This window comes from Sebastes umbrosus, chromosome 15, assembly GCF_015220745.1.
Source record: "Sebastes umbrosus isolate fSebUmb1 chromosome 15, fSebUmb1.pri, whole genome shotgun sequence".
Lineage (NCBI taxonomy): Eukaryota > Metazoa > Chordata > Actinopteri > Perciformes > Sebastidae > Sebastes > Sebastes umbrosus.
This window is the reverse complement of record NC_051283.1, coordinates 15,204,565-15,229,142: the sequence shown is the minus strand read 5'-3', so window position 1 is coordinate 15,229,142 and position 24,578 is coordinate 15,204,565. Positions and strand designations below refer to the sequence as shown.

General features: G+C 40.9%; 1 protein-coding gene across 7 annotated transcripts in view; it reads left to right on the top strand.

The window, feature by feature from the left end:
* The window catches only part of ppp1r9a (protein phosphatase 1, regulatory subunit 9A), a 68,832-nt gene that overhangs the window by 13,841 nt on the left and 30,413 nt on the right, over window positions 1-24,578 (top strand). For all 7 annotated transcript variants that reach the window (XM_037795926.1, XM_037795928.1, XM_037795929.1 and 4 more), the window contains exons 3-5: window positions 14,792-14,924; window positions 16,556-16,676; window positions 22,417-22,521. In XM_037795926.1, coding sequence (XP_037651854.1) covers window positions 14,792-14,924; window positions 16,556-16,676; window positions 22,417-22,521 — 359 coding nt within the window. The remainder of the gene's footprint in view (window positions 1-14,791; window positions 14,925-16,555; window positions 16,677-22,416; window positions 22,522-24,578) is intronic.

Genomic DNA, 24,578 nt, shown 5'->3' with positions numbered 1-24,578 from the left:
TGAACTATTCGTTGTGTTTAGCTTTGTTCTTTTCACATATATTTTTATGAGGTCATATGATCATGATAAAATGATCTGACATCAGTAATCTTTATCCCCACAAGACCTTTATAGCCATTTCACATTTTCTTCCTTTATTACGGCCTGTGATACGGTAGATAAAATAGCAAATCGTTGTAGCTATTTTGTGATGCGGAGCTTGAGGGTCAAAGCATCGCCCTCTGGGAAATTGACGTGTTCATGATGAGCAGAACATCTGTGCATGTGTTAGTCATGCTGGTTCTGCACCCACACAGTTTTCACACATGATACTGTTTGTTTTTCTCCAACAGTCCTTTTTAATTAGGAAGATAAGAGGATGAGGATGTTTTGTACATTTCAGTAGCAGAGTGGACATGAATCTGTCAATACTGTATATACAGAATATAGTGGACTTAGTTTATGTAACCTTGTTGTGTCCGTTGTTCAGTGATATCAGTAGGTTTATGGCAAGAGATTACACGCATTTATACCGTCCATCCCACGGGGATTTCAAAGGGGCAGGAAAGGTCGTAATTACGCCACAGTCTTATGAAAAAGGTCATTGTTTCTGGTGAAAATACAGTTCCTACAGTTTCCCTGGTAACTTCTTTTTTTAAATGAATAGAAATAGCTTTACCATCGTATTTGTTGCATCATCTGCTGTAAAGTATTTTGACACTGTTTTCTGTGCTGAGTTGGACACAATGCAGCCAGTGTTTTGTGGATTGGAAAGATGGATTTGGAAGATTATTGGAAATATTTTTCAGTCTTTATCCTCAAGCATTTAGAATCAATAAGCTTAACATGTTCATGCTTTAGGTTGCCCTTTTTCCTTTTTATCCTATTTCTTTAATTTGTCAGTGAAATCTGTTTTTTATTTTTTAGATCTTCTGCCTGTTGACATACAAGCGATGTGTGTGCACATGTAAAATGTGAGGGCAACACATTGGTGATTTAGAGAGTGAGATTTATGTATGAGAGATTTGGAGCTAACACAAACATTCCACATGTTGAGGATCAAACCTATTAACGTGCTATGACGAACCAGAACAATTAGCCCAGTTATTCAGAGGAGAAAACGTGATGTTGGCTCACTAATTATCCTACACACCGTCTCTGCTTTTGCATCTTTCTCTTTTCCTCCTTCTCAGGACTCACCACACGTGCATGAAAACACACACATTTTCACCAGGGATATTACATTATTTAACATAACATCAAATGTAATGTTTTTTATAATATATTTAAAAAATACCAAAAATACAAAATCTGCTTTTGATCATTTGAAAAATGTCTTTTCTTGAGATCAATTGTATTTTCATCGTACAGTGAAAGTGAGCACTACAAGGCTTGTTGTCCCATTTAGGTCGAACAGGCGGGGAATATGCTCTCCTGTTGTTGTCTGTCGTTTCAAGGCTTCTGTTTTCTATGAAAAGGACAGACGCTCGTTCATCATATGGAATATTCAAGTGAGGCACTGCCCCCCCCCCTTTACGCACACGCACAATTAGACATGCACCCCTCCCACTTCTCCATCATACGCTCCCCCTCCTCTCAGCACAAACAGGGTTCTGTCTTTTGTTCGTCTATATAGTGAAAGAGACAAAGCTATTTTCTCAGCCCTCGGCCCCGCACGAGTCCAGCTTGACCCCTGTGGGAGGAGACGGCACAGAAGACCTTGAAAAAAACTGCCGTGTTATGATCTAATACTCAACGTTCCCTCCCCTTCATGTAATATTTCTTGGTCCTGCCCCGTAAAGCGGATAAATAATTTCAACATCCCAGCTTTGAAAGCTTAATTAATTTTACAAAACGTCATGGCAGCCACAGGGAGAAGATGACACACAACCAGCTTTTGGCAACATTTTTGTAAACATGCTCACTGACTTCAGTTTGAGAAGAAGAATAACAGGTCCAGATGCTCAGAGAAGCCTGGTATTGTGTTAGTTTCACTGGTGTTGAGTTTATAAATCTAGCTTGTGTACGTGCTAGCGGTATGGGTCTGTGGATGGCAATGTGGGTTGGGATGGCGGTCCACCACTTTGGTCCAGAATGAAATATCTCAACAATTATTGGATTGATTGATTGTTCAATCGTGGGGAGGATGAATCCTACTGACTGGTGATCCTCTGAGTTTTCATCTAGGGCCACCATGGGTTGTCATTTTTGACTTTACATTTGTGTCTTGACAACTATTGGATGGATTCCCATGGAATTTGGTTCAGATATATATTAATCACTTTGGTGATTTCCTGACCTTTCCCATAGTGCCACCAACAGGTCAAAGTTTACTCTTACACACACAGAAGGTTTTGTATGGACATTCATAGTTCCCAGATGATCAATCCAAATGACTTTGGGGATTGCCCGTCTTCCCTAGTGCCACCATGAGGTTCACACTTGTGGCTTTGAGTGAAATGGCTCAATCATACACTGTATATAAGAAGTGAATGTTGTCACTGTAACATCACCCATTGGTTTGTGGACTAAGGTTTTGAAGCCTCAAGTTTGGCATTTTGGCCATCACCATCTTGTTTTTTTTTGCAACCAGAAGTGACACAAGAGGGTGGACTGTCGTTTTGAGGGTGGAGCTAAGTACAACTGAATACTGAATAAGACATTTTTAGGTGACCAAAATGTTACAATTAACTTTCATGAAATGAAAACACACTGTGAAAGGACTTCTTTTTGCAACCAGAGGAGTCGCCCCCTGCTGGCTGTTAGAACGAATGCAAGTTTAAGGCACTTTCGCATTGGCTTCACTTCTCAGACCCGGAGGTTGCCAAATGGTCTCAACAACTATTATGTAGATGCCATGAATTTTGATTCATATTGTCATGCCTGCCTCAGAATAAACTGTAATAACTTTGGTGATCCCCTGACTTTTCATGAAGTACCATTATGAGGTTCAAATTTCTATTTGTCCATTCCCATCAGCCTCAGCTGTAATTTGTGTTTATTTCTAATTAGCGAATGTTAGCATGCTAACATGCTAAACTAAGATGGTGAACATAGTAAACATTATACTTTACAATATTGTCATTGTGAGCATATGTGTTGCTGTTCCTACAGTACTTGTACAGCCTCACAGAGACACTACTGTGGCTGTAAACTCTTATTAATACACATACAATTTTTTTTATTTTTTGTTTTTTATTAATGATTACTTCCACATCCTTTCACTCAACTGTAACATCCTGACTGACCCAGTGAGAAGTGACGGCTTTGAGCTGCCCAAGGCGAAGGCAGCCTGCTCTCCCGAAGGCACTGACCTACAGAAGAGAATCACATCCCATGTTCATTCAAGCAACTGGTTTTATCCTCGACATTAGAGCCTCTAGTTTGGTTGTTCAGTCTGAGGCATATAGATTGATGTATTAGTATTGAAGTAGATTCAATCTTCTATCACACTTTTCATGTCCTGCTGTCAAAGTATGTTCTGTGCAGCTGATGTGACATTAAGAATACGATGTTAGATCTGAAGGTATGGCACACATCTCAGCCAGTGTTCAGTTCCACTGTGTGGTTCTCTCTCGGTTTTTAAAATTCAGCCTTGATCGCAAACAAATCCCAAAAGCTTTTAACCATCTCACACTTGTTGCAGATTTCTTTGCATGCAGTGTATTTTCGTTCTGTCTTTGTTGAACCGCACCCCAGGAGTTTGACAGAAGAAGTCTTCTCCCTCTGCACGCAGCCCGCTGTGTCAGTCTCCTCTTGTTTTCCTGTCTGCCGCTCTACGTGAACGGCATTTAGATCGTCTTTTCAATGATACTTTTTGTGCCTGTTGAGCAATCTTAATGGAATTAAGCAGATGTGATGAGCGGAGCACCAGTTCACCGGCCACTGAAGTGGCTCTGTAATCAGCCCATCCACTTTGCATGCTGTCTGTTACTGTATCAAAGAGACTGGCATTTTGTCCATTAGGTTCTGCTGCTGCACTGTTAGTGGAATGCTGAGTAGCATAGATCTGAGCTCAGAGCCATAATCGATATGATAGATGTGTGTCGCTCCTCTTCTCCGTGGAAATGGTTTTGGAGCCGCAAGGTATTTTATGAATGTCTTTTACTAGATGTTTTGACTTGTGTGTTGTTCTGTAACACGGATGGTTGCATTCATTCTGTGCGGCGTATAGAAGTATGTGTCTCGTAAATACTTTTTGAAGAGTATTTTGTTTTGGGAGATTTCGTTTCCTGTATCTAAAAGGATGTGAGTTCAATTCAGGGGAATATGAGGTCACTTAGATGACTCATGTGCCTCAGACCAGGGGCGGGGACCAGAGCAGTGGCATGGGCCCGCCAGGTGTCTGATTGGCCACCCCTAGTGCCCCCCTACCAGAGTCAGAAGTTGATAGGTAGTGTGCTTGTTTGTAACATGGATATATAGTACTGAACAGGCCTACTGGGTACAGGCCCAGAACCCCTGAAGCGGATTCTCTGTATGACGTGATTGTTAATATTTCTTATTGGAAAGTCAATCAAATAGGGCTGCAACTAACGGTTATTTTCATTATCGATTATCTGCTGATTATTTTCTAGATAGAAATAGTGAAAAATGTCCATCCCAGTTTCTCAAAATCCAAGCTGATGTCTTTAAATGTCTTGTTTTGTCAGTTCAAAACCCAAAGATATTCAGTTTAATAAGATATAACACAGAGATCAGCAGGAAATCTCCACATTTGAGAGGCTGAAAACAGCATTTCTGCCATTTTTGCATCAAAAACGACTACAAAGACGTGCAAAATGAACACAAAGTCTTTCAGTCTGGGTGTCTTCCTCCTATGGATGAGGAGTGGGTGACATTTACATGTCTTTGTCCACGGGCCCATTGTCTCATACTCTCTCCATGGCAGCTTTATTTTTATTATTAGAATTATATAAAGTTGTTTATTTGGCATTCATGTATTACACATGCAACTATTAATAATGTACAATGTATTATTGTTATTATTACTGTGCCCCCAGTCTGGCACAACTTTCTAAACCCACCTCAGACTGATATCTTCATTTGCAGATTAGATCAAACTACAAACACTTGCTTGCAAAGACAACCTACTCAGTTTTTTCCTTGTGTACTTTTGCTGTATGCGGGTTTGCAACTCAGGCTGCAAAACACCAAACCAATTCAGAGACTCATCTTGTACTTTACTGGAGCATGAAAGAACATAAAGACAAATCCGCTGATGCTTAAAAACAGAGAAAATACCAACTAGCATCCTCCCAGTGCCGTTCCACAGACCTGCCAGACGGTTTTGAACATTTGGGAGCTCATTTGAATGCCTTTAATACAGTACATGACCACAAAGAGCCTGCCCTCCCTACTGTACATGAATGTTTAAATCCGACGGACATGCATCAACAGTAAACATATGTGATCCTAACATCATCCTTATCTGGAGCATCACCTAATACAGTCTTGTGCTTCACAAGCTCAAATGAGATGGCTTCCTGCCAGGAACTCTCTGGCCATGTTTTTGATGGAAAGGATTACTCTACTTAAGGGCAGTCTGTTTTTCTGGATGTTGGTATATGTGTATCCGCATTGCTTGAATTTTGGAACCAGTGATGACATGGATGTTGGCAATGTCATTTGTAAATAGTATTTAAGGCCTGCAGCAGCAGCTTAGCCTCCTTCAATATAGTCTTTAGTATTGCAGTGGATGCCTTTTCAGCCATGTTCCAATCATTCTCATTGATTGAGTCAAAGTCTACAAAAACATAACTCATAACGCTGATTAACTGTTCCTAAATGGTCTTGACATTACATTATTTTATAATATATTTTGCAACACAGAACTTTCTGTACCTGTTTATCTCTTAATTGCTACTTTCTTTAGCAACGTCTCCCTCCTGCCCCTGAATTCTGGTGTTTTCCCTCTGCGAGCTGTGTGAAGCTGGCTGTCAGCTTCCTAATTATGCAATCTGTGGCCAGGCATAATGGGAGAGAGTGGGGTTTTGTTGGGAGAGATTTCCGACACTCTGGTACAGCAGAGATATAACAGCTGACATTTTGGTTAGACCAGCAAAAAACAGCAGCTGAGCTCAGTCAGAAAGACGGTCGGGTATTTTGGTTAAGCTTCTTTCGGGGAGGCTAAATCGAAAATCTTGAATAACAACTAGACTCCTTTGCAAATCGTGTAATAGTGGAGAAGCTTGTGTGATGGCTTTATATGTTATTATGCAGATATTGGAGCTAAAAGGCAGCATAAACAGCACTATTCTTAGGTATCATGACTTAAAATTAAGCCCAAACTGTCATGAAATGTTTTTATGTAGTAGTCCAGTTATGAATGAAAAAGCACCCTTCCTTATCTCTGACAGGTACAACTACTCCAAACTCGGGTTTGGTGCGTATTTGTGCGTGCCTGTAGCTTAGCCGCTCCATTATTAATGCAGTGGTGTTTTTGTTTTTCTTGTTTCGGTGCCACCTGATCCTCCCCAGGGGATGCATTTTTAATGATCCAGGAAAGGCGAGACGTGCCTTGCGTTTTTTGAGGCTGGTCAGTTGCCATACAGTGGACTGTGTCATGAACCATCATCCAAACCCCACCTACCCAATCTGGTCCACTGCTAATGATATCATCAGCGTGCTGCTAGCTTTTTTTTATTCCAGTGAAAAACACTGCACAGAACAGAGCGTCTCAGTGACACAATGTTCTCAGTGTTTGCTAAGCCGGGTGCTGAGGACAGTTCAGACTGCTGCACTGTCGCCATGTCCTTGTTTGTAGTGAGTCAGGAACACGATTAAAAGTGTCTGAATTTAAACTTATTCAAATGCTGAAATACCAACCCTTTCTGTCCTGAGATCTGTGCCACGAGCAGAGTTATTCCAGATCACACAGAGCGGTTATTATGCTGTGTGGTCCCAAACTCTGCCAAGTCATTGTTGCAGCATAATGAAGTACATCACATAGCAAGTGGGCATCAGAGCATCAGTCCTGTAACAAGCAACATGTTGTTGTGTTTCCTCTGATCCTGCCTCCTACTCACATATGACCAAGACATAAAATAAAGCAGGACATTGTCTACTCTACTTGTTTACTACGCTCTGCCCCCTGTTTAAAGCTGGCCCCTCGCTCTCTCTCTCTTCCTCGCTCTCATCCTGTAGTTGGCCAGTGGCTTGGTTTGTTGGTGGGAGTCATGGCACCCAGTGGTATTGTGCCATAAACAGCGGACCGAAGTGCATTTTTTAGGGGAAAGAAACAGAAACAGCAGCTGAAAAAAACTCTGAAGCTACTCTGAAATGAAATCTTAGCACATATTAGCAGTGTATTTCTCTCAAAGATCTCCCTCTGTTTAACAGTATGTGTGTCTACTCTGTATGCAGAAGACACTTCAGTTAAAAAAAGAAATGCTGACTTGTTCAATTTTGGCATTTTCCAACATGTCAAAAGTCAGTGTCACTTCCTCAGACAAGGGGTGATGTGTGTCAAGATGACAGAAAAGGTCAGCCTTGAATTGACTGTAAAATCTGTACATTGTATACTAGGGCTATCGATTAAAATATTTAATCGTGATTAATTGCAAATTAATTGCACATTTTTGGTGTTCAAAATGTACCTTAAAGGGAGATTTGTCAAGTATTTAATACTCTTATCAACATGGGAGTGGATAAATATGCTTCTTTATGCAAATGTATTAATATATTTATTATTGGAAATCAATTAACACACAAAACAATGACAAATATTGTCCAGAAACCCTCACAGGCATTTAGCCTAAAAAATGTGCTCAAATCATAACATGGCAAACTGCAGCCCAACAGGCAACAACAGCTTTCAGTGTGTCAGTGTGCTGACTTGACTATGACTTGCCCCAAAACTGCATGTGATTATCATAAAGTGGGCATGTCTGTAAAGGGGAGACTCGTGGGTACCCATAGAACCCATGATCGTTCACATATCTTGAGGTCGGAGGTCAAGGGACCCCTTTGAAAATGGCCATGCCAGTTTTTCCTCGCCAAAGTTTAGCGTGACTTCGTAGCGTTATTTATCCTCCTTCACGACAAGCTAGTATGACATGATTGGTACCAATGGATTCCTTAGGATAATTCCGTAGGTTGATGCCGGTATCTTCACTTCACTCAGTATCTCTTAAAACTGAGCCTGCTACAACCTCCGGAAGATCGATTGCACTAGAGAAATTAGGGGCATTAAATCGATTTTGCGTTAACGCGTTACTATCGTGTTAACTTTGAGAGCACTAATATATACTGTTGTTGTTTGTTTCGGTTTGTTTCTCTCTTTTTTCTCACTCTGCCTTATTCCCATCTCCACCTCCTTTATATCTGTCAGTCTCTGTCTGCTCTCGCAAGGCATGAATTAATTTCCATCATCAGCAGCGACTGTCTCGTCCCTCAGCATCCAGACACTCTTTGCCTTCAGCACCTGTCAGCTCTCCGGCACGCTGTTGTGTGAGCGGGTGGGTGGCCACAGGTAGAAGTAATGGAATGCAAATGTGCTGAGCTGTCGCAGCAGAGCAGACTGTGTGTCTATGTGTGTGTGTGTGTCTATGTGTGTGTGTGTGTGCCAGGCTGTAGTTAATCCACTGCAGGGTTTGCTGGGCTCACGCCACAGCAGTAGGAACATTTCTCCTGGGCTTTCTAGCCTCTTATTGCCCGGGGCAGCGTCCACTGTCTGGAAGGCGCAGGGCGGGCGGCGGCACTGGCACCGAAGCACTGATGGCCTGGTTTAATACCATCAGAGGAGGTTGGCCGGGGCATGGGCGCCATGCTGTGACATCTTAGGCAGGGACTCAAACAACCCTGGAGCGAATTACCCCAAGCCTTGCCCGCTCCTCGGCTTTTCTTTTCTTTTTTTTTTCATTTTCTTTTCTTTATTTCTCTCTTATTGCCTGTTTCACTCTTCAATAGCCTCGCCGCCTGCTGCTGCTCTAACCCATGAATCATATGAGTCACTCTGTTTCTCTCTCTGTGGATATTGCCTCCCATCCTCTGTAAACTCGATTTTTCCTGTTCATTTGCTACTCCTCCATTTTCTCATCATCTTAAAGCCGCCTGCATCTGTTCTCGTGCCCCCTCATTTGTCCTCCTTTTTTTGTCCCAGTCCACCATCTCCATCTCTCATTTTACCTCCCCATTCAAATGTTATTATCACCCTTTTCTGGTCCAGCGTTACCCTCATGTGCTCTTCCTCTCCCCTGTGGCTTAGTGGGCCCTTGGTTAATCCTCTGTCCCTGAGGCTAAAACAGCTCTCCAGACAGACTGACAGACATTATTTGGCTGAGGGGTTGTCATTGCGAGATGAATCACATGCATGCACGCTTGTGCAGACATGTACCTGCAATGAAACTTCAACCGGCTGCACACACACGCTCACCTGCAGCCTGCATGCATACTCATACTGTTATCACGCAAATACCTGATGTGCACTTTCAGCATACATACTCAAGCATCCACAAACAAATCCAGGGAGAGTGGGAGGCACTTGTACAGAGCGAGAGGGCTCAGCTTTATTGAAATCGGTGACTGAGGGGCGTCCGCAGGCATCTGCAGAATCACAGCAGTTGCAGCAGCAGCATCCATAAATGACAGTAGAACTGCATTTCAGAAGAATCAAACCAAACTCCCTCCATCCTCCTGCGAGGCCTGGAGAGCAGATAACAAGTCTGCCAGTCTGTGGATGCCCAAACAGAACTGTTGTCTGCACTTAAGAAGCAGTATCTCCACTGTAAGGGGTTTGATTACTGAAGTAAAAGTGTATGTGTGTCAGGGGCTTTGATCAGTGTGTTGTATGGATTAAAGATGAGGATGAGCAGAAGGAAGAGGAGAGATGGTATCAGACTTTACAGTGTGTGTATTAGATCTGAGAGAAAGAGGTGTATACGAGTTTGTGGGTGGATAAGAGGTGATGTTACACTGAAAGAGTTGCTGTACTGAAAAGACGATTGCATTTACCAGCTCCCATCTTAAGAGGATGTTACGTAGAGAAACTTTAGATTAAGCACGCGTAAAATTAGGTAGCACAATGTATTCAGCAAGCACTATAAAACGATTTAAAAAAATATTTTATGATTTTACAGCCAACCATCTCCCAATAGGGCAGTTTTATGTGAATCCTAAAATGTTGACTTTTTGTTGACTCAAGCTTTTTTCTTCCAAACGAGTGCACTAAGCTTTAAAGAAAGTGCAGCCAGCGGAGAGGAATATATTTACATGTAAATGGTTGTGTGTTGTGTTTAATCCTTCAAAAGACTATTCCAGTCCCAATTCCAGGGGGGCACCACATGAGGAGACGGCCCATTATACTTGCATATTCAGTGGTTCTCCTTGTGCACTGCCTCTTCAATAAAAACTGAATTACAGTAGAGCATAATGACCTCCCTCAGCACACACCAACTGTACTTGAAAGTGGAAATTTGTAGGTGTTTGTCATTGTTGACGTGATGAGGGTATAGATTCCACACAGTTATTAATGCAGATAAGGATGAAATGCTCCCACATTGCTGTTCCCAGGGATCCATTTATAGGATTATGTGGGTTAACATATTGATATGCGTCATATTCAGTAGGCAACCTCCAGGTTTGAAAAGTGAAGCCAATGCGGAAGTGCCTTAATTACCTCAGTAAACATTGTAAACATGATTTTATGGTCTCAATCTCTAGTTTCAAGTCTTCTTCAATACAGCATGATGTTCATTTAGTAAATTATGGTTCCATTTAGAGTCAAATAGACAATAAAGCAGGGTATGCTTTATGGGGTGGCTATCTTGTGGTTGACAGATCGCCACCAGGGAGTTGTCAGTGTTTTCGTCTTACAACTTTAACCCTTTCACAGTGTGTTTTCAGTTCATTCAGTTCATTTGCAGCCTAAAAATATCGTATTCAACGTTCGGTTGCACTTAGCTCCACCCTCTCGTGTCACTTCTGGTTGCAAAAAACGGCCAAAAACCAAGATGATGACGGCCAAAATGCCGAACTGGAGGCTTCAATACGGCAGTCCACAAACCAATGGATGACGCCACGGAACAATATATTATGTATATACTCCGTATACAGGTATATATATATATATACATATATACATTCTACATTCTATATTAATATTAAGTTTAAGTTTGATGGAGCTGTCAAGATTTATTTTGTCTCGAGTCTGTCCTTACATACAGACAGTGTTGGGTTTTGTCGGCTCTGTTCAGTTTTGTACCATGTTTGTTTGCCTCAAATTGTACATCCTGTAAAGACCAATAATAACCTTCTCAGAGCAACCTGGACTTAGTCAGCCGTGCTAGTAGCTCTGTGAGATTGTATCAAGACTGACAAAGCATCACTGAGGCTGATGGGAATGTCATTAGTAGTGCAAGTATTTGGTCATAAACCATAATAATTTTGGACAAACTGGAATTTTGATTTGATGATCGTGCCAGTAGAAAAGGTCAGGGGATGAAAGTTATTAAAATTGATCCCCTGAGGACCATCAAGGCCTGTACCAAATTTCACGCTCATGGTGGCAGAGGAAAAGTCAGGGGATCATTAAAGTCAATAGGATTCATCCTTTGGGCACCATGAGTGTCTCCACCAAATTTCATGGCAATCCATCCTGTACTTGCCATCCCTAGAGCCATGCAGCCAGCCAGCATGGCAAAAAAAAAAAGTATGAAGGGCAGACGTATATAAGTAATTTAGTGGCAGTTTAAATGTCAGTTTTGTTTGAGTATAACCATTATACATGTGTGGTTAGCTGCGGTCCTAACTGTCTTTTCCACAGCTGTTGTCAGACTTGTGGGTTGCCAGCTGCAGGCCTGGTCCTGTACTCTGGCCATGTTTCAGCTCCCTATAGTAAAACACGCAGCAGGCAGCAGTATCCTACGGTACTGCCAAGGTTAAACACATTACTGTACCATCTCACATTCTCTCTTTCTGTCTTTTTTTCAGTTATCTCTCCTCTGTTACTTCAGGTCAAACAGTATTTTTGGCAGAACAAAATCCAATTATTGTCCAAGAACAAGAAGATTATACATCCTATCTAAGAAGATAAACGTAAAAACTTAGCTTGGCTCATAGTAAGACCTAAAAAAGACATCAGTTGAATCAGTCTGCACTGGTTGACCTTCACATTTCAGCAAGCTCTTCCACCTCTTTTTATCCCTTCCTAAGCCAGGGTAATTTAGAGCATATGTTCTTTCTTTGGGTGCCTTAATATGCACCAAATTGACTGAACATAGCCTGACAATCTGGAGGTACAGTATATTCCGGTAGCTTCCGCTTAGAGCTGTATTACCGGCAGGTTTCTTTATCTGGTGGGGTAAATGCTTTTCCATTTGATGGTGCAGTCCGTCTCTTTTGTTTCCCTTTCACTCTCTTTCTGCCTACCTATTCTTATTTCCCTTGTGCATGCTCTTTTATTTATCTCGTCACTCCTTATCTCAGTCACCAATGCTCTCTTGTCCATCCTTTGCCTTCTCACTTCATCTGTCGCTTGGATTTTTTGGAATTCCCTCTCCTGCCTTTTTGTTATCTATCTCCATCACTGCACCTCCATCACTGGATCCACCCTCATCTGTCCTCATCTCTCTCTCCATGACCTCTCCCTCGCTCTCTCTTTCTCTCTCTCAAGTGACTGGCCAGATGCTAATGTGTTTGTAGAGAGCACACAGTGACTGAGAGAGGCCATTAGAGAGTGTACTTGCTGCCAACGGTAGCATCAGTCCAGGACGTCCCGGACAGTGCAAGTGCTGGTGTTAGCATTCGTCAGCAGTGTGTGCATTGGTTTTTATTGTGTGTCTGTGTGTGTGTGTCTTTTTATATTTTCTTCTCTATTTCTTTAATGCTATGCACAACATTATGTATATATACGTGGGGGTGTATATATTGTGTGTGTGTGTGTGTGTGTGTGTGTGCCTGTGTGTGTGCATGCAAGCATTAATAATGCATGGCTGTTGATCACACTGAATGATTGATGACAGAGAGGTCATGGGTAGAGCTCACGCAGGCTCACAAGCAGCAAACCACAAACCAACCCTGGCAGCGTCACGCTACATCAATGTGCCCAAGCTGTGCGTACAGTACGACCAGCACTGTGTCCCATAAACAGAGAGGCCATTTACTTATTCACTATAGTTGGTTGCGTATTTATCAGGTGGTAAGATATTAGTCCAACACATGCCACATACCAAAACATAAATCCAGCTTTAAGCCAGATCAATACATGTGGTGGGACATGACGCCTTATTGATCTCTGCTGGCGAGAGATTTCCTCTTTCCCCCATTTCAAAGAGGTCAGGGCACTGAGATGTGCAGTGAGTGACTCGCTCAGTGACACTAAAGCAGGGTGGACGATGTGGCGAAACTCTGTGGGCATGCAGCGTTGTGAATAACTTTGGTGATTGACGTCATCGAGCTAAAGGTGTGATATCCCTGTTCCGAAATCCTTGCTTGTAGGAGACAGCACCATGTGGCAAATGTCACTAGTTTCTCAGATTGTAACAATAGCAGCCGCAGTCAGTGTGGATGTGTGCAGGTGTCTGACTGAGAAACAGACAAGCGTGCACGTATCCGCATAAACACTTTGCATACCCTTGCACCCTTTTATTCGGCGCCAGCAGCCAGCGTTCTGCAGAACGGCGCACTACAGACGTGACAACAGCATGCACGTTCGAGTCTGCTCGTGCACAGCCCTCTCACCTCCTCCCCCTCCTCTTCGGTGCAGAGAGCAGTGGGAGCGCTTGGCCAGGATGAGATGTGAAGTGACGGCAGACTCTTGCTGTGAAGGAGAGACTCCTACGAGGACGACACAGTTTAGAGGAGGAGAAAGGCCTCCCTATGTGGAGGACGGAACCTGCCAAAACCAAAAATAAATGAATAGATAAATAAATGAGTCAATAAATAAATAAATACGCCATTAAATGTAGCAAAAATAATATTAAAAGTAGCCGCCATTAAGTGATTGATAAAATGTGACATAAATATATAGATATAGATATTTCTGTTTTAATTAGCTTCTTTATTTATTTATATTTGTATTAATTCCATTATTTATTTTCTCTTGTGTTTGATTTTCACTTTTATTAATTAATTAATTAATTAATTAATTAATTTATTTATTTATGTTTGCATTTAAAAAAATATATATATATATATATTTTATTTTCGCATCATTTAAATTTTCTTCTAATTTTTCTCTTAATTTTCTACACATTTCTTTTTTACATTTCTTTATGTATTTCTGCCTCATTATGCAAATGAAAAATAAATAAAGAAGAAAATTAAAACAGAAATATCAATTCATGTCCCATTTAATCAATTAAATATTATTTTTAATATTATTTTTGTTGCATTTAATTACTTATTTATTTATCGGATCATTTATTTATTTATTCATAAATTTTTTATTTTAGCAGGTTTCGTCCTCCATATCCCTATCCCAAATCACCACATTATGTTTGTCTATCTCCTGTTGGTTAACAGGCTAATTTGTGGTTGTAGTTGTGGCTTTGTTATAAGGGCCTGTATTTACCACGGTGTCGTCAGCTTTGTTGTGCAGATAATGCAGTGGTTGGGAACATAAACAGTCTTATTTACTTCCATCCACTCGTAAACTTGTAAAGTAAGCAACATCACTCACTGTTATCATCAAAGAATGGAAGTGTCTTGTCATATTTGTAGGTACAATATCTCCTTTATAAAACGTCATTAAACATCCCGAATCATGCTGCTGAGGTGTTGGAACTACTTCTATCTATGCAATGTCAACTAACTGCTATATTTGATTTTGTGTGCCTACCTCCTTTTTTAACTCCTTGTGCTCCCTCTCCAGGTGTTCAACACCTACTCCAACGAGGACTATGACCGCCGTAACGAAGAGGTGGATCCTGTGGCCTCCTCCGCAGAGTACGAGCTGGAGAAGAGGGTGGAGAAACTGGAGCTCTTCCCTGTGGAGCTGGAGAAAGGTGGGAAAGAAAATCTAAGTACGCCATAAAACGAGGAGGTGGATCCTGTCAATTACCCATTATACCCAGTAGACAGAATCACCCACATATGGGACTGTCACTTTTTTTTTTTTTATCAAAGGTGTGATATTTCTATTTTTGTCTTTCTATCCAGGTTGTTTCTTCATTTCTTTCTTTCAGTACCTCTTTATCCATTTCCCCCCAATTTTGAATTTCTGGGCCAATCATTAACGATTAAGCGTCTTATTTTCAAACCCTAAAAAAATATATTTTACTGCTTTTCAGCATCCTGTTTCAATGCAGAAGTTCATTACAAACCTCCTTAGATCACATAAAAGAGATTGTAGTGTACAGTTTGTCCTAATTCTCCAGCATGAGCTACAAAGAGGTGATATTGCATCTTCTTCACGTGTCTTTTTCCTGTTGAGGTTTTCCTGTGGTGAAATACAATATTGCCAAAGACCTGAAATAGAATGACTTTACATCATAGGATTTCACCATCCACTCACTGTTACGTAACCCTAACAACTCGTGAATAATTAATGCAGGATGGAGATGGACGAATGCTACACTGGAAGGGAATTTCCCATCCAGCACATTTCCTATGCAATGTGAAGGCCACTATGCCTGTAGTAAACTTCTCCTCTTCTTCTCCATTAATAAATCAACTGTTCTTCTGTTATTGAGTGTATTCATCCATCCATTTTTGCATGTATCCACCTGACATCAGTTTACTAGGAGGAGACATTTTGGGTTTGATCCATTTGAAAGTTATGAAATGGAGGCCTCTAACCCATCACACACTTATAGACACACAAACATACGCACTCACACTTTAACTACAGTCAGGGATGCACCATATCTGCTGATACTGAGTACGGATCCAATATCAGTATTTAATTAATAGACTGTATGCCTCACTGTGTGGAAGTGACTGGGATCATTTTTTTTATGTGTAAGGAAACATCAGGCTTGACTTAAGCATTGCTTTCCTAACTTTGTAAAACAAAATTTAACAAATATACATATAAATAATAAATCGTACACCAGCAACTTGATAAAAAAAATCTTAAAAATAAACAGGAATTACAATTCAACTGTAAACTTTTTTAATGTAGCAACAAATTGGTCAAAACTTAAACAGGAATTCAAATTCCAGTATATATTGTAGGGCTGCAACTAACGATTATTTTCATTATCGATTAATCGTTTGGTCCATCAAATGTCAGAAAGTAGTGATAAATGTCCATCCCAGTTTCTCAAAGTCCAAGGTGATGTCTATAAACGTCTTGTTTTGTTAGTCCAAAATCCAAAGATAATCAGTTTAATGATATAAAACGGAGAGCAGCAGGAAATCTCCATATTTGAGAGGCTGAAAACGGCGTTTTTCTGACATTTTTGCATGAAAAATTACTTTAACGATGAATCGATAATGAAAATAGTTGGCAATAATTTTTCTGTCGATCGACTAATCGTTGCAGCTCTAATATAATGTTTATAGTATATAAACATAGAATTGATTTGAATAGATCCGCCCCATTATCACCGATATCTGATCTGGCTAATTGAGTCAGTATCAGCCCAATATCGGTGCATCCCTAACTAAAGTATGTGGTGTGTATGTTTTCCAGATGAAGACGGCCTGGGGATCAGTATCATCGGGATGGGTGTTGGCGCTGACGCAGGCCTGGAGAAACTGGGCATCTTCGTCAAGACCGTCATCGAGGGCGGAGCCGCTGAGAGAGACACCAGGTGAGATCTGCTTCCCCATTGGACATCACACACACGCATATTACTGAGCTATAATTGAGTCCGGAGACACATTAAAGCAGATTAGAGTGCATGAAAGCTCAGCATGTGACCAAAGTTGCACTTATCACTTATTGTGCAAAAATGCCCACAGCAATTAATCAGCTTTTTTGTTTCCGCTTTCTCACCACCACCTTCTCTCCCTCTCTCACACACACACACACACACACACAGTCACACTCTGTCCCTGTCAGATTTAGCAGCAGGGTTTTCGGATTAGATCCACTGGGACAGGCGCAGTCTGGGACATGAAGTCTCACACAGGACTATATGCATGTGTGTGTGTGTGACAGAGACATTGCATTAGAGTGTCTTGTTTTCTGTGCAAGTTTGCAAAAGTTAGTCTGTAGAAAATGAGATACTGTTTTTTGTAGGCTTCCATATTCAGCATGTCTCTATCTGTATCCCTAGATGATGTGTGTGTTGTTGCGAGGGAGAAACTGTGTATGTGTGTGTGTGTGTGTTTGTGCATTATAAAGCGTGAACAGTGCAGAGTAAGCACTCAGCCGGTGGTACAGGAGGAGATGACAGCTTCACAGCAGGCGAGCTGTGGTTTTCTGCCTCTAAACCGCCAGCTTCTACCTATTAGTGTATCTGTGTGGTTCAGGTTCCCCATAAACAGATTAAAAGACTGATAGGCTCTTCCATTCTATGCAGCATCAGAGCAGTAAGTACTGTAAGCTCTGCATACACACTAGAAACCCTAGAGTTGTTTGCGGTAGGTGTGTTTCTTTCGGGGATTAATTTTTGCTTTCGTGTAGCAGCCGGGGCTGCCATTTTCAGGAACACATGAGAGTGAGATTAGTTAAAATGTAGCCAGCAGAGAGACGGGATAGAGGAGCAGCGAGTGAGGAAATGAAACAGCTTGTTCAAAAGTTGTTTCTAAGATGACAGTTACACCGACTCCAAAAAGTCTCATTTCCATCAGTTAATGTGAAAAGTTGAAAAAGATCAGAGGAAGGCTCTGGTAAAGCTCAGGTTCAATTCTGAGCCTGTAGGTTTGATCCTTTTTCTCATTTATTTAAACTGAACAACATTTTGAATATCACTGTTCTCAGTTCTCCACAATCTATCCAAAGTATTTGCTGTTTTGTTAATAACTCTCACAGATTCAAAAGAGTCTTGAGAAACTATGCTCGCTTACATCACAGTGTGGTTCTAGGGATAGCAATATCAGTCTCTCGGTTGGTCCACTGGACGGCTGCCCCCTCTTAGTCGCTATATCAGTCGGTCGTTTTGGTCTTAGTCGACTAAGATTTAGTTCTTTTTTTAGGCTTTTTTCATGCAAGAAACTTATGAGCACATCTCTGGTAAACAGAAGATTTAAAGTGGTGATTTTGTGTGATTCTTTGTGAAGAGACTCAGTATTGCAGATCTGTTGATTAAAAGCAATTAGTCAACAAAATCATACGAGTGTTAGTCGACTAAAAATGTCTTTGGTGGTGGACAACCCTAGTCCACTGCTTTGGTCCAGACTGCCATGGAATTTTGCACAATGTTATTTAGGGTTGTCCTGGTGGCCTAGTGGTTAAGATGATAACGATGCAACGTCTCTGGTTCGGTTTCAGCTGGAGACCTTTGTTGCACCATGTCAGACTTTTTCTTTCTTTCCTACATTTATTGTTTGGATCTACACTGTCACCTATCCAAAAATTAAAAAAATATTCTTCAATAGAAAATATATGTTAATTAAAGATTAAATACATAAACTTGGACAGTTGTTAGATATTGGGATTAGACCGGACATTTGCCTCGTAGAAGAACTCTTGTATGATCATATTTGTATTCTTTAACCCACTCATTCTGTGATACTGCAAGTTTATTGAAAGGGGACCTATTATGCTTTTATGCTTTTTCCCTTTCCTTTAGTGTGTTATATAGTTTTTTGTGCATGTAAAAGTTCTGCAAAGTTACAAAGCCTAAAGTCCACGCCAAAGGGAGTTCCTCTCCTCCACAGAAACACTTCTCCTGAACTGCCTGAAACACCTCGCTTGAAGTCCTGCCTTTTCTTCTGTAACGTGGTGATGTCACCAAGTAACACACTTTGCCTAGCGGCTAGTTTGGCACACCCTCAAACAAAACTAGTAGAGCGGAGCTGAAGTGGAGTCTGAAAAGTTAGGTTCAGCTGACCAATCAGAGCAGACTTTTAGGAAGGGGGTTAGGAGCTCAAACAGAGCGTTTCAGACAGAGGTTGAAAAAAGGCGCCGCAGCACAGCCAGTATGAGAAAGATAAAAAAATTTTAGCGTTAAAACTAGTTCTAGTAGAAACCCAAAATACAAGTATGCACCAGAAAATAAGCATAATAGGTCTTCTCTAAATAAAAATCTGTCAGATTAAACAGTTGTGGACTTAAGTGTATACAGTACATGGCATTAACAACTTTCCAAAGTGAGTTTTACACAGTAAAACAGACAGGGGTGTTGTTCTCTGAGTGTTGCTCTCAGTAGCCACTCACTATTTAGACTAACTGTGAAAACACTCCATTTACATTTCAACCAATTTGATCCCATTTACTGCTGACCTTTCCACAAACAGAGCAGAAGATGGAGGAGGTATACTTCCTCTTTACATCTTTAAAAACATGTTTTGATAGTGTAGGTCTGTTTAATGCAGTGTTCATTCAAACATTATATTGCATGATTAGGGCCTCTTATTAGAGAAAGAAACAAAAGACTCGATATATTAATAATAAATACTGGATAACTTGTGCTCATTCATTTCCCCTCTGAGTGCTATCTCCCACACACACACACACACAGGGGAGGAGTCACCAGCAGGAATGTAATTTCCTTCCATCATTAGCCTTTCCAGCTATAGGGCTCTCTCTCGCTCTCTCTCTGTTGCTGAGTCAGACTTAATGGTCTGACACACACACACACACACACACACACACACACATACTCACGGGCAGACAGATAGATGGGCTTGGCTGTGGCTGTGACTGTATTGTCTGGCGCAGATGATCCTAGGTGTGTGTGTACCGGGGTGAGATGGGGGTTATGAGATGAAGGTGTGTATGTGTGTTTTGGTGTATTCGTATGAATCTTCCTTTGTTGTCAATTTTTTTTTTTTCCCGCTGCCTCCGCTCAGCAGCTGTATGTCAACCAGCCTCGGCCACCTAAAGCCAAATTGAGACGTTAGATGGCGTGAAGGTCAGCAAAGCGTCCGAGCTGCTGAGTGGCAGACGAGCAGCTCGCTCTCTGTCTACCTGTCAGGCTGATGTGTCTCTATACATCCATGTGACAGCTCTGGTTGATGTGTCGGGTGTCACGGTCATATTAAATCCTGCTCTGCAGCTGCTGTTTGTTGTGACAGACTGAGAAAGGAGCTGCTGAAAGGACACTGGTTACTGCAGTAGCTGATGCAGACATCAGAGCACATTGCTTGATTTTGACTTGAAATTTGCACAAAAATTCAACTGCGATTTGCAGAGGTTTGCAGTGAGGAAACGGTGTTGAGTTGGGAGCTTAACCCATTCTACGGACTAAGACTATGACCACTCTCTGATTAATCTTTCTCTTGAGTCCCTCAAGTTGATAAACTCTAAATCACTTTAGTACTCTTTCAACAAAAAAATTTCCCTAAGAAATTTAACCTTTAATTAAATTTAATTGGGCCTATGGGCTCTTCAATTGTTGTTCCATCATGCAAATTAAGAAAAATTGAGTGGTCAGTGGTGCTCAGATTCCAGCATTCAAAAACATTTGTACCAAATACTGTAGAGTCAGCTTGTTTGAATGTATTCCATACTGTATATTTAGAAATTGTGCGTGAGGCAGAATTTGTTCGGCGCATGCTAAGTGACCTCTGTAGAACTGAATAAAACCAATGAAACAGTAACTCATTATCCTCTCAATTATCCCGAGTGTGTTCACTCTCCAGTCTTCAAAGTAGTTGTGCTGGTTTGACTGGACCATTTATATCACTAGTGCAGTGCCCATTCTGAGCGTTTGCCCGTCCAGAATGGGCCGATTGCTTAGCCCCAAGAAGTTCTGCTTGCAGCGTTGTTGAGAACCGCGGTATGGCTGCTTGTACCCACCAAGTGTGAAGTCTATTGGATGAAAAGCTCTCGAGATAAGTGAAGGACAGTCATACAAACATACACAGACAGACAGACAGAGATTCCTTCCTTTATAGTTGGATGATGCTGCTACAGCGCTACCTATTGGCCAAATGGCACTAAATTTGTCATGGTCACACAGACACCATATCTACACATGTCCACCAAATGTGGTCACAATAGCACAAAGCGCTCAAGAGGTATGACATTTTTATAATATAAGCCCTGTCCACAGCATTTGAGCTGACTTTGAGGGCCAGCTATAGAAAAACTGTGTGGAATATCAAAAATTCAAAAAAGTAACTTTTTCCGCCTTGGTCCAGAGATGTTTTTTACCAAATTAGGTGACAATTGCTCAAAATTTGTAGAAGGAATAGCAAAAAAAAAAAGATTTGGACAAAATGGAAAATGGTTGAAAATCTAGATGTAAATGGGCGTGGCTTATGGGCGTGGTTTATATGGATAGATTCGTCTGGACCCACAGAATCCAGTAAAAAAAAGACAAAATTTAGTTTTTGAGAGTTACGGTTCTTAAGTTACAGGCCAAAATGTAAAGTTCATTGTTACAGCGCCATCATCTGGACAAATTGCACCACATTTGACACTGCACTCCCTTGGGTCCTGAGTAATACATCCGCCAAGTGTGAAGTCGATCGGAAGAGCAGTTCTCGAGATACGCGAAGGACATACAGACAGACAGACAGACAGAGATTCCTCGCTTTATAGTTAGATAAAAATTTGATAATTGGACAAGTGTTATTAAATTGTCTGCATTCAAAGATATTGAAGAGATTGGTAAAAGTCCTCCATATTTTCATGCTGTTATTGGACCAAATAGAAGCAGGACCTCTACAGTGGTTTGTTGTAGATGAAAATGATATATGTGTTGTGCCTTCAAGCAGTGAAGTATTAGAACAATATGTTTTTTTGAAAAGTAATGAGAGATAGTTTTTGTTTTATTCATATTGTGAAGAAATTATTCAAAACTCTGTTTCAGAATCCGCCTTAGTCTGGTTTTTATGCAGATTTCCAAGTAAATTTAAATTGAATATTTAGCGAGGACGTCTCTTTTTAATTGATTTGTTCTCTATTCCCTCCCTGGTCATGAATAGTGGATCATCAGGAGTTTCATTTCAGATCGAGACCTTAGCTGACCTCTCGTCGTGTTCAGAGCAGAGCAGCGGCTGTGTTGTGGCTCAGGGCGAAAGGCTAGCTGGCCTCCATGTCCTCGTTAGCCCTCCTAGTTTGGTTTGAGCCTCATCTCTTCTGTCTCTTGGTTGGGGAGTAGTCTGGAGCTATCGCACTGGAAATCTGTGACCGCAAGAAAGTCTGGCTGTTGTAATTTTGAAAATAAATTTAATATGCATGATGTGCCAGTTTGTTTGTCCCTTGTGCCTCTCGTAGTCGTTTTGCTGCATAATGTAATTTTGACATGTATTTTTGCAGACTAGTCAGGGGCATAGTGTATGGGCGCTATCAGTACTAGCCACTTTCAGCTCACATGTACACACGGATGGTGAACACAGACTGAAGTATCACCAGTAAATCAAACACAATGACACTCGCACTAATGTTTTGTTGCACAAAGTGTTGAAAGATGCTTTTATTTGTGTGTGTGTCAGGATCAAGGTGAACGACCAGATCGTGGAGGTGGATGGGACCAGTCTGGTGGGCGTCACCCAGAGCTTCGCTGCCTCCGTCCTCAGGAACACATCAGGAGTGGTCAGGTACGACCCACAAACCAGTCACAGCTAATTATTAGTCCCATATGTAGTCTTAAATCCTATATTTAATAGGGGTGGGAAAAAAATCCATTCACCTATCTATCGTATTGTGGTAATGTGCGACGCTACAACTGTAGAGCACCCATATACTTACATTTATGTTAAATGCATTCAAACGGCCCCGATGGAGCTGACCATAGATGTTTGAAGAGAACAGAGCTGACAGGAGAGCTAGCGACAGACTTGGCGAAGCTAGCGGAAGTATACACGTCTGACTACATCCAGTTTTCAATATAAGATGTTAACAAAGGGAACTGTACATACATGGAAATAAGATTGATTGGATTATATTCACCAGAAGTATAAAACATTACATGTCCCTTATAAATTAAAATAGAAAATACCACTAATTAGTGAGGGAAATGTCTTTATTCTTTGATTTTTGGGTTGCTGGAAACAATTGACTAAATAATACCTGACAATGAGTGATATGTTTGAACTTCAGGACATCTCAGACTACATACATGCTTAAAATCAAACATTTTTCCTGTATTAATTTAGATATTTTCCAAAGTAAAAGTCCCTAGAAGTGTATGATTTAACTTTTCCCCATGGTCTAGTGTTGAAAAAGTTAACAAAAATTGCAATAAATCGTAATATTTAATCCTAATACTTGTCGAATCGCAATACTTAAAAATTGCAATACATATCAAATCGGCACCCAAATATCGTGATAGTATCGAATCGGGAGATAGGTGAATTGTCCCAGCCATAATATTTAAGTACAAAAACAATTCTGCTACTTATTTGAGATAATTTGTTCTTCAAAGTAAGTAATGCCAGTGACTCCAATACTATTGAAAGAATGAAATTTCATTCAAGAGTAATTATCAGAATAAGGTCAATAAGATTTGACACAACTCCTACATCAGTTGAAGCTTTAATATAAAGTAAGATGTTAAGATTCAGTGCTTTTTTTTATTGCATCGACACATAAGATTTGTATGTTTTCACCCGCTGATGAGGATCTTTGGATTACCATCAGATTATAGAAGTGTGTCAAGCAGCTATCAGCCCCAAGAACCAGACGCACCATCGTACGGCATCAGACATAATTACTAACAGCCAAAATGTCTTTTTAAATTCAGCAATGATCAGTGAGGACTGTCGTCACGTTTCACTACCGCTGCGTGGTACAATTCTGAACGCCGCTCGTTCCTGCTGTCACGGTGCAAAAAGTTGCAAAACAGCCGCTTAAGCAGCCATGCTCAGTGAGATTTTGTTTGGCAGGTCCCTTAACGCCATTACCATATCTGAGATACTTGAAGATGTGGGAACACAATATGTGACAAAAGTCTGGTGTGTTTGACAGTCGAGCGGTTTCTGGCAGGGATCCGCTTAGAGCAGTGGGGAGCAGACAATGCACACACACACACAAACACACACACACAGCACGGCAGGAAGGCTTTGATTTGGAAAGCCAGTGCTGTCCTTGGCAATGCTGTTAGCGTACCATCTCTCACTTTCAGTTGCTTCTCACTCTTGCATTTGTCTTTTTTCTTGGTATGGTTTTGTCTTTTCTATTTCTGTTTCATTACCATCATCTGCTATTGAGTATCTTCTGTCCTCCTCTCCGACTCCTCTTTTTACTCTTTCTCACTGTATGTGCTGTTTTACCGCTCTTTGCATTCCCAGGATGCTTTGTTAACTTTGTCATGCTTCAATTCAAAATAATTGCTCTATCTATCCATTCATCCATATACACACTACACAGCCTTTATATATTATTATTATTATTATGTATTATTATATAATCCAAAGTAGGGCTGGGCGATAATTCAATATGATAATTTATCGTCTTTAACGGAATCGTGTCGTGATGAAATCATACATTACATCATTACAATTACGTCGTCTAAATTGGTAATAACAAGCACATACTAACTCAAATTTCTCAGAAAATCTGAATTGATAAGAATTCTGCAAATGGGATTACCTGAGTAGTTAAATCAAAATACTGTCTTAATCTGATTACTCTGTATTTGTGTGCATGCATGTAA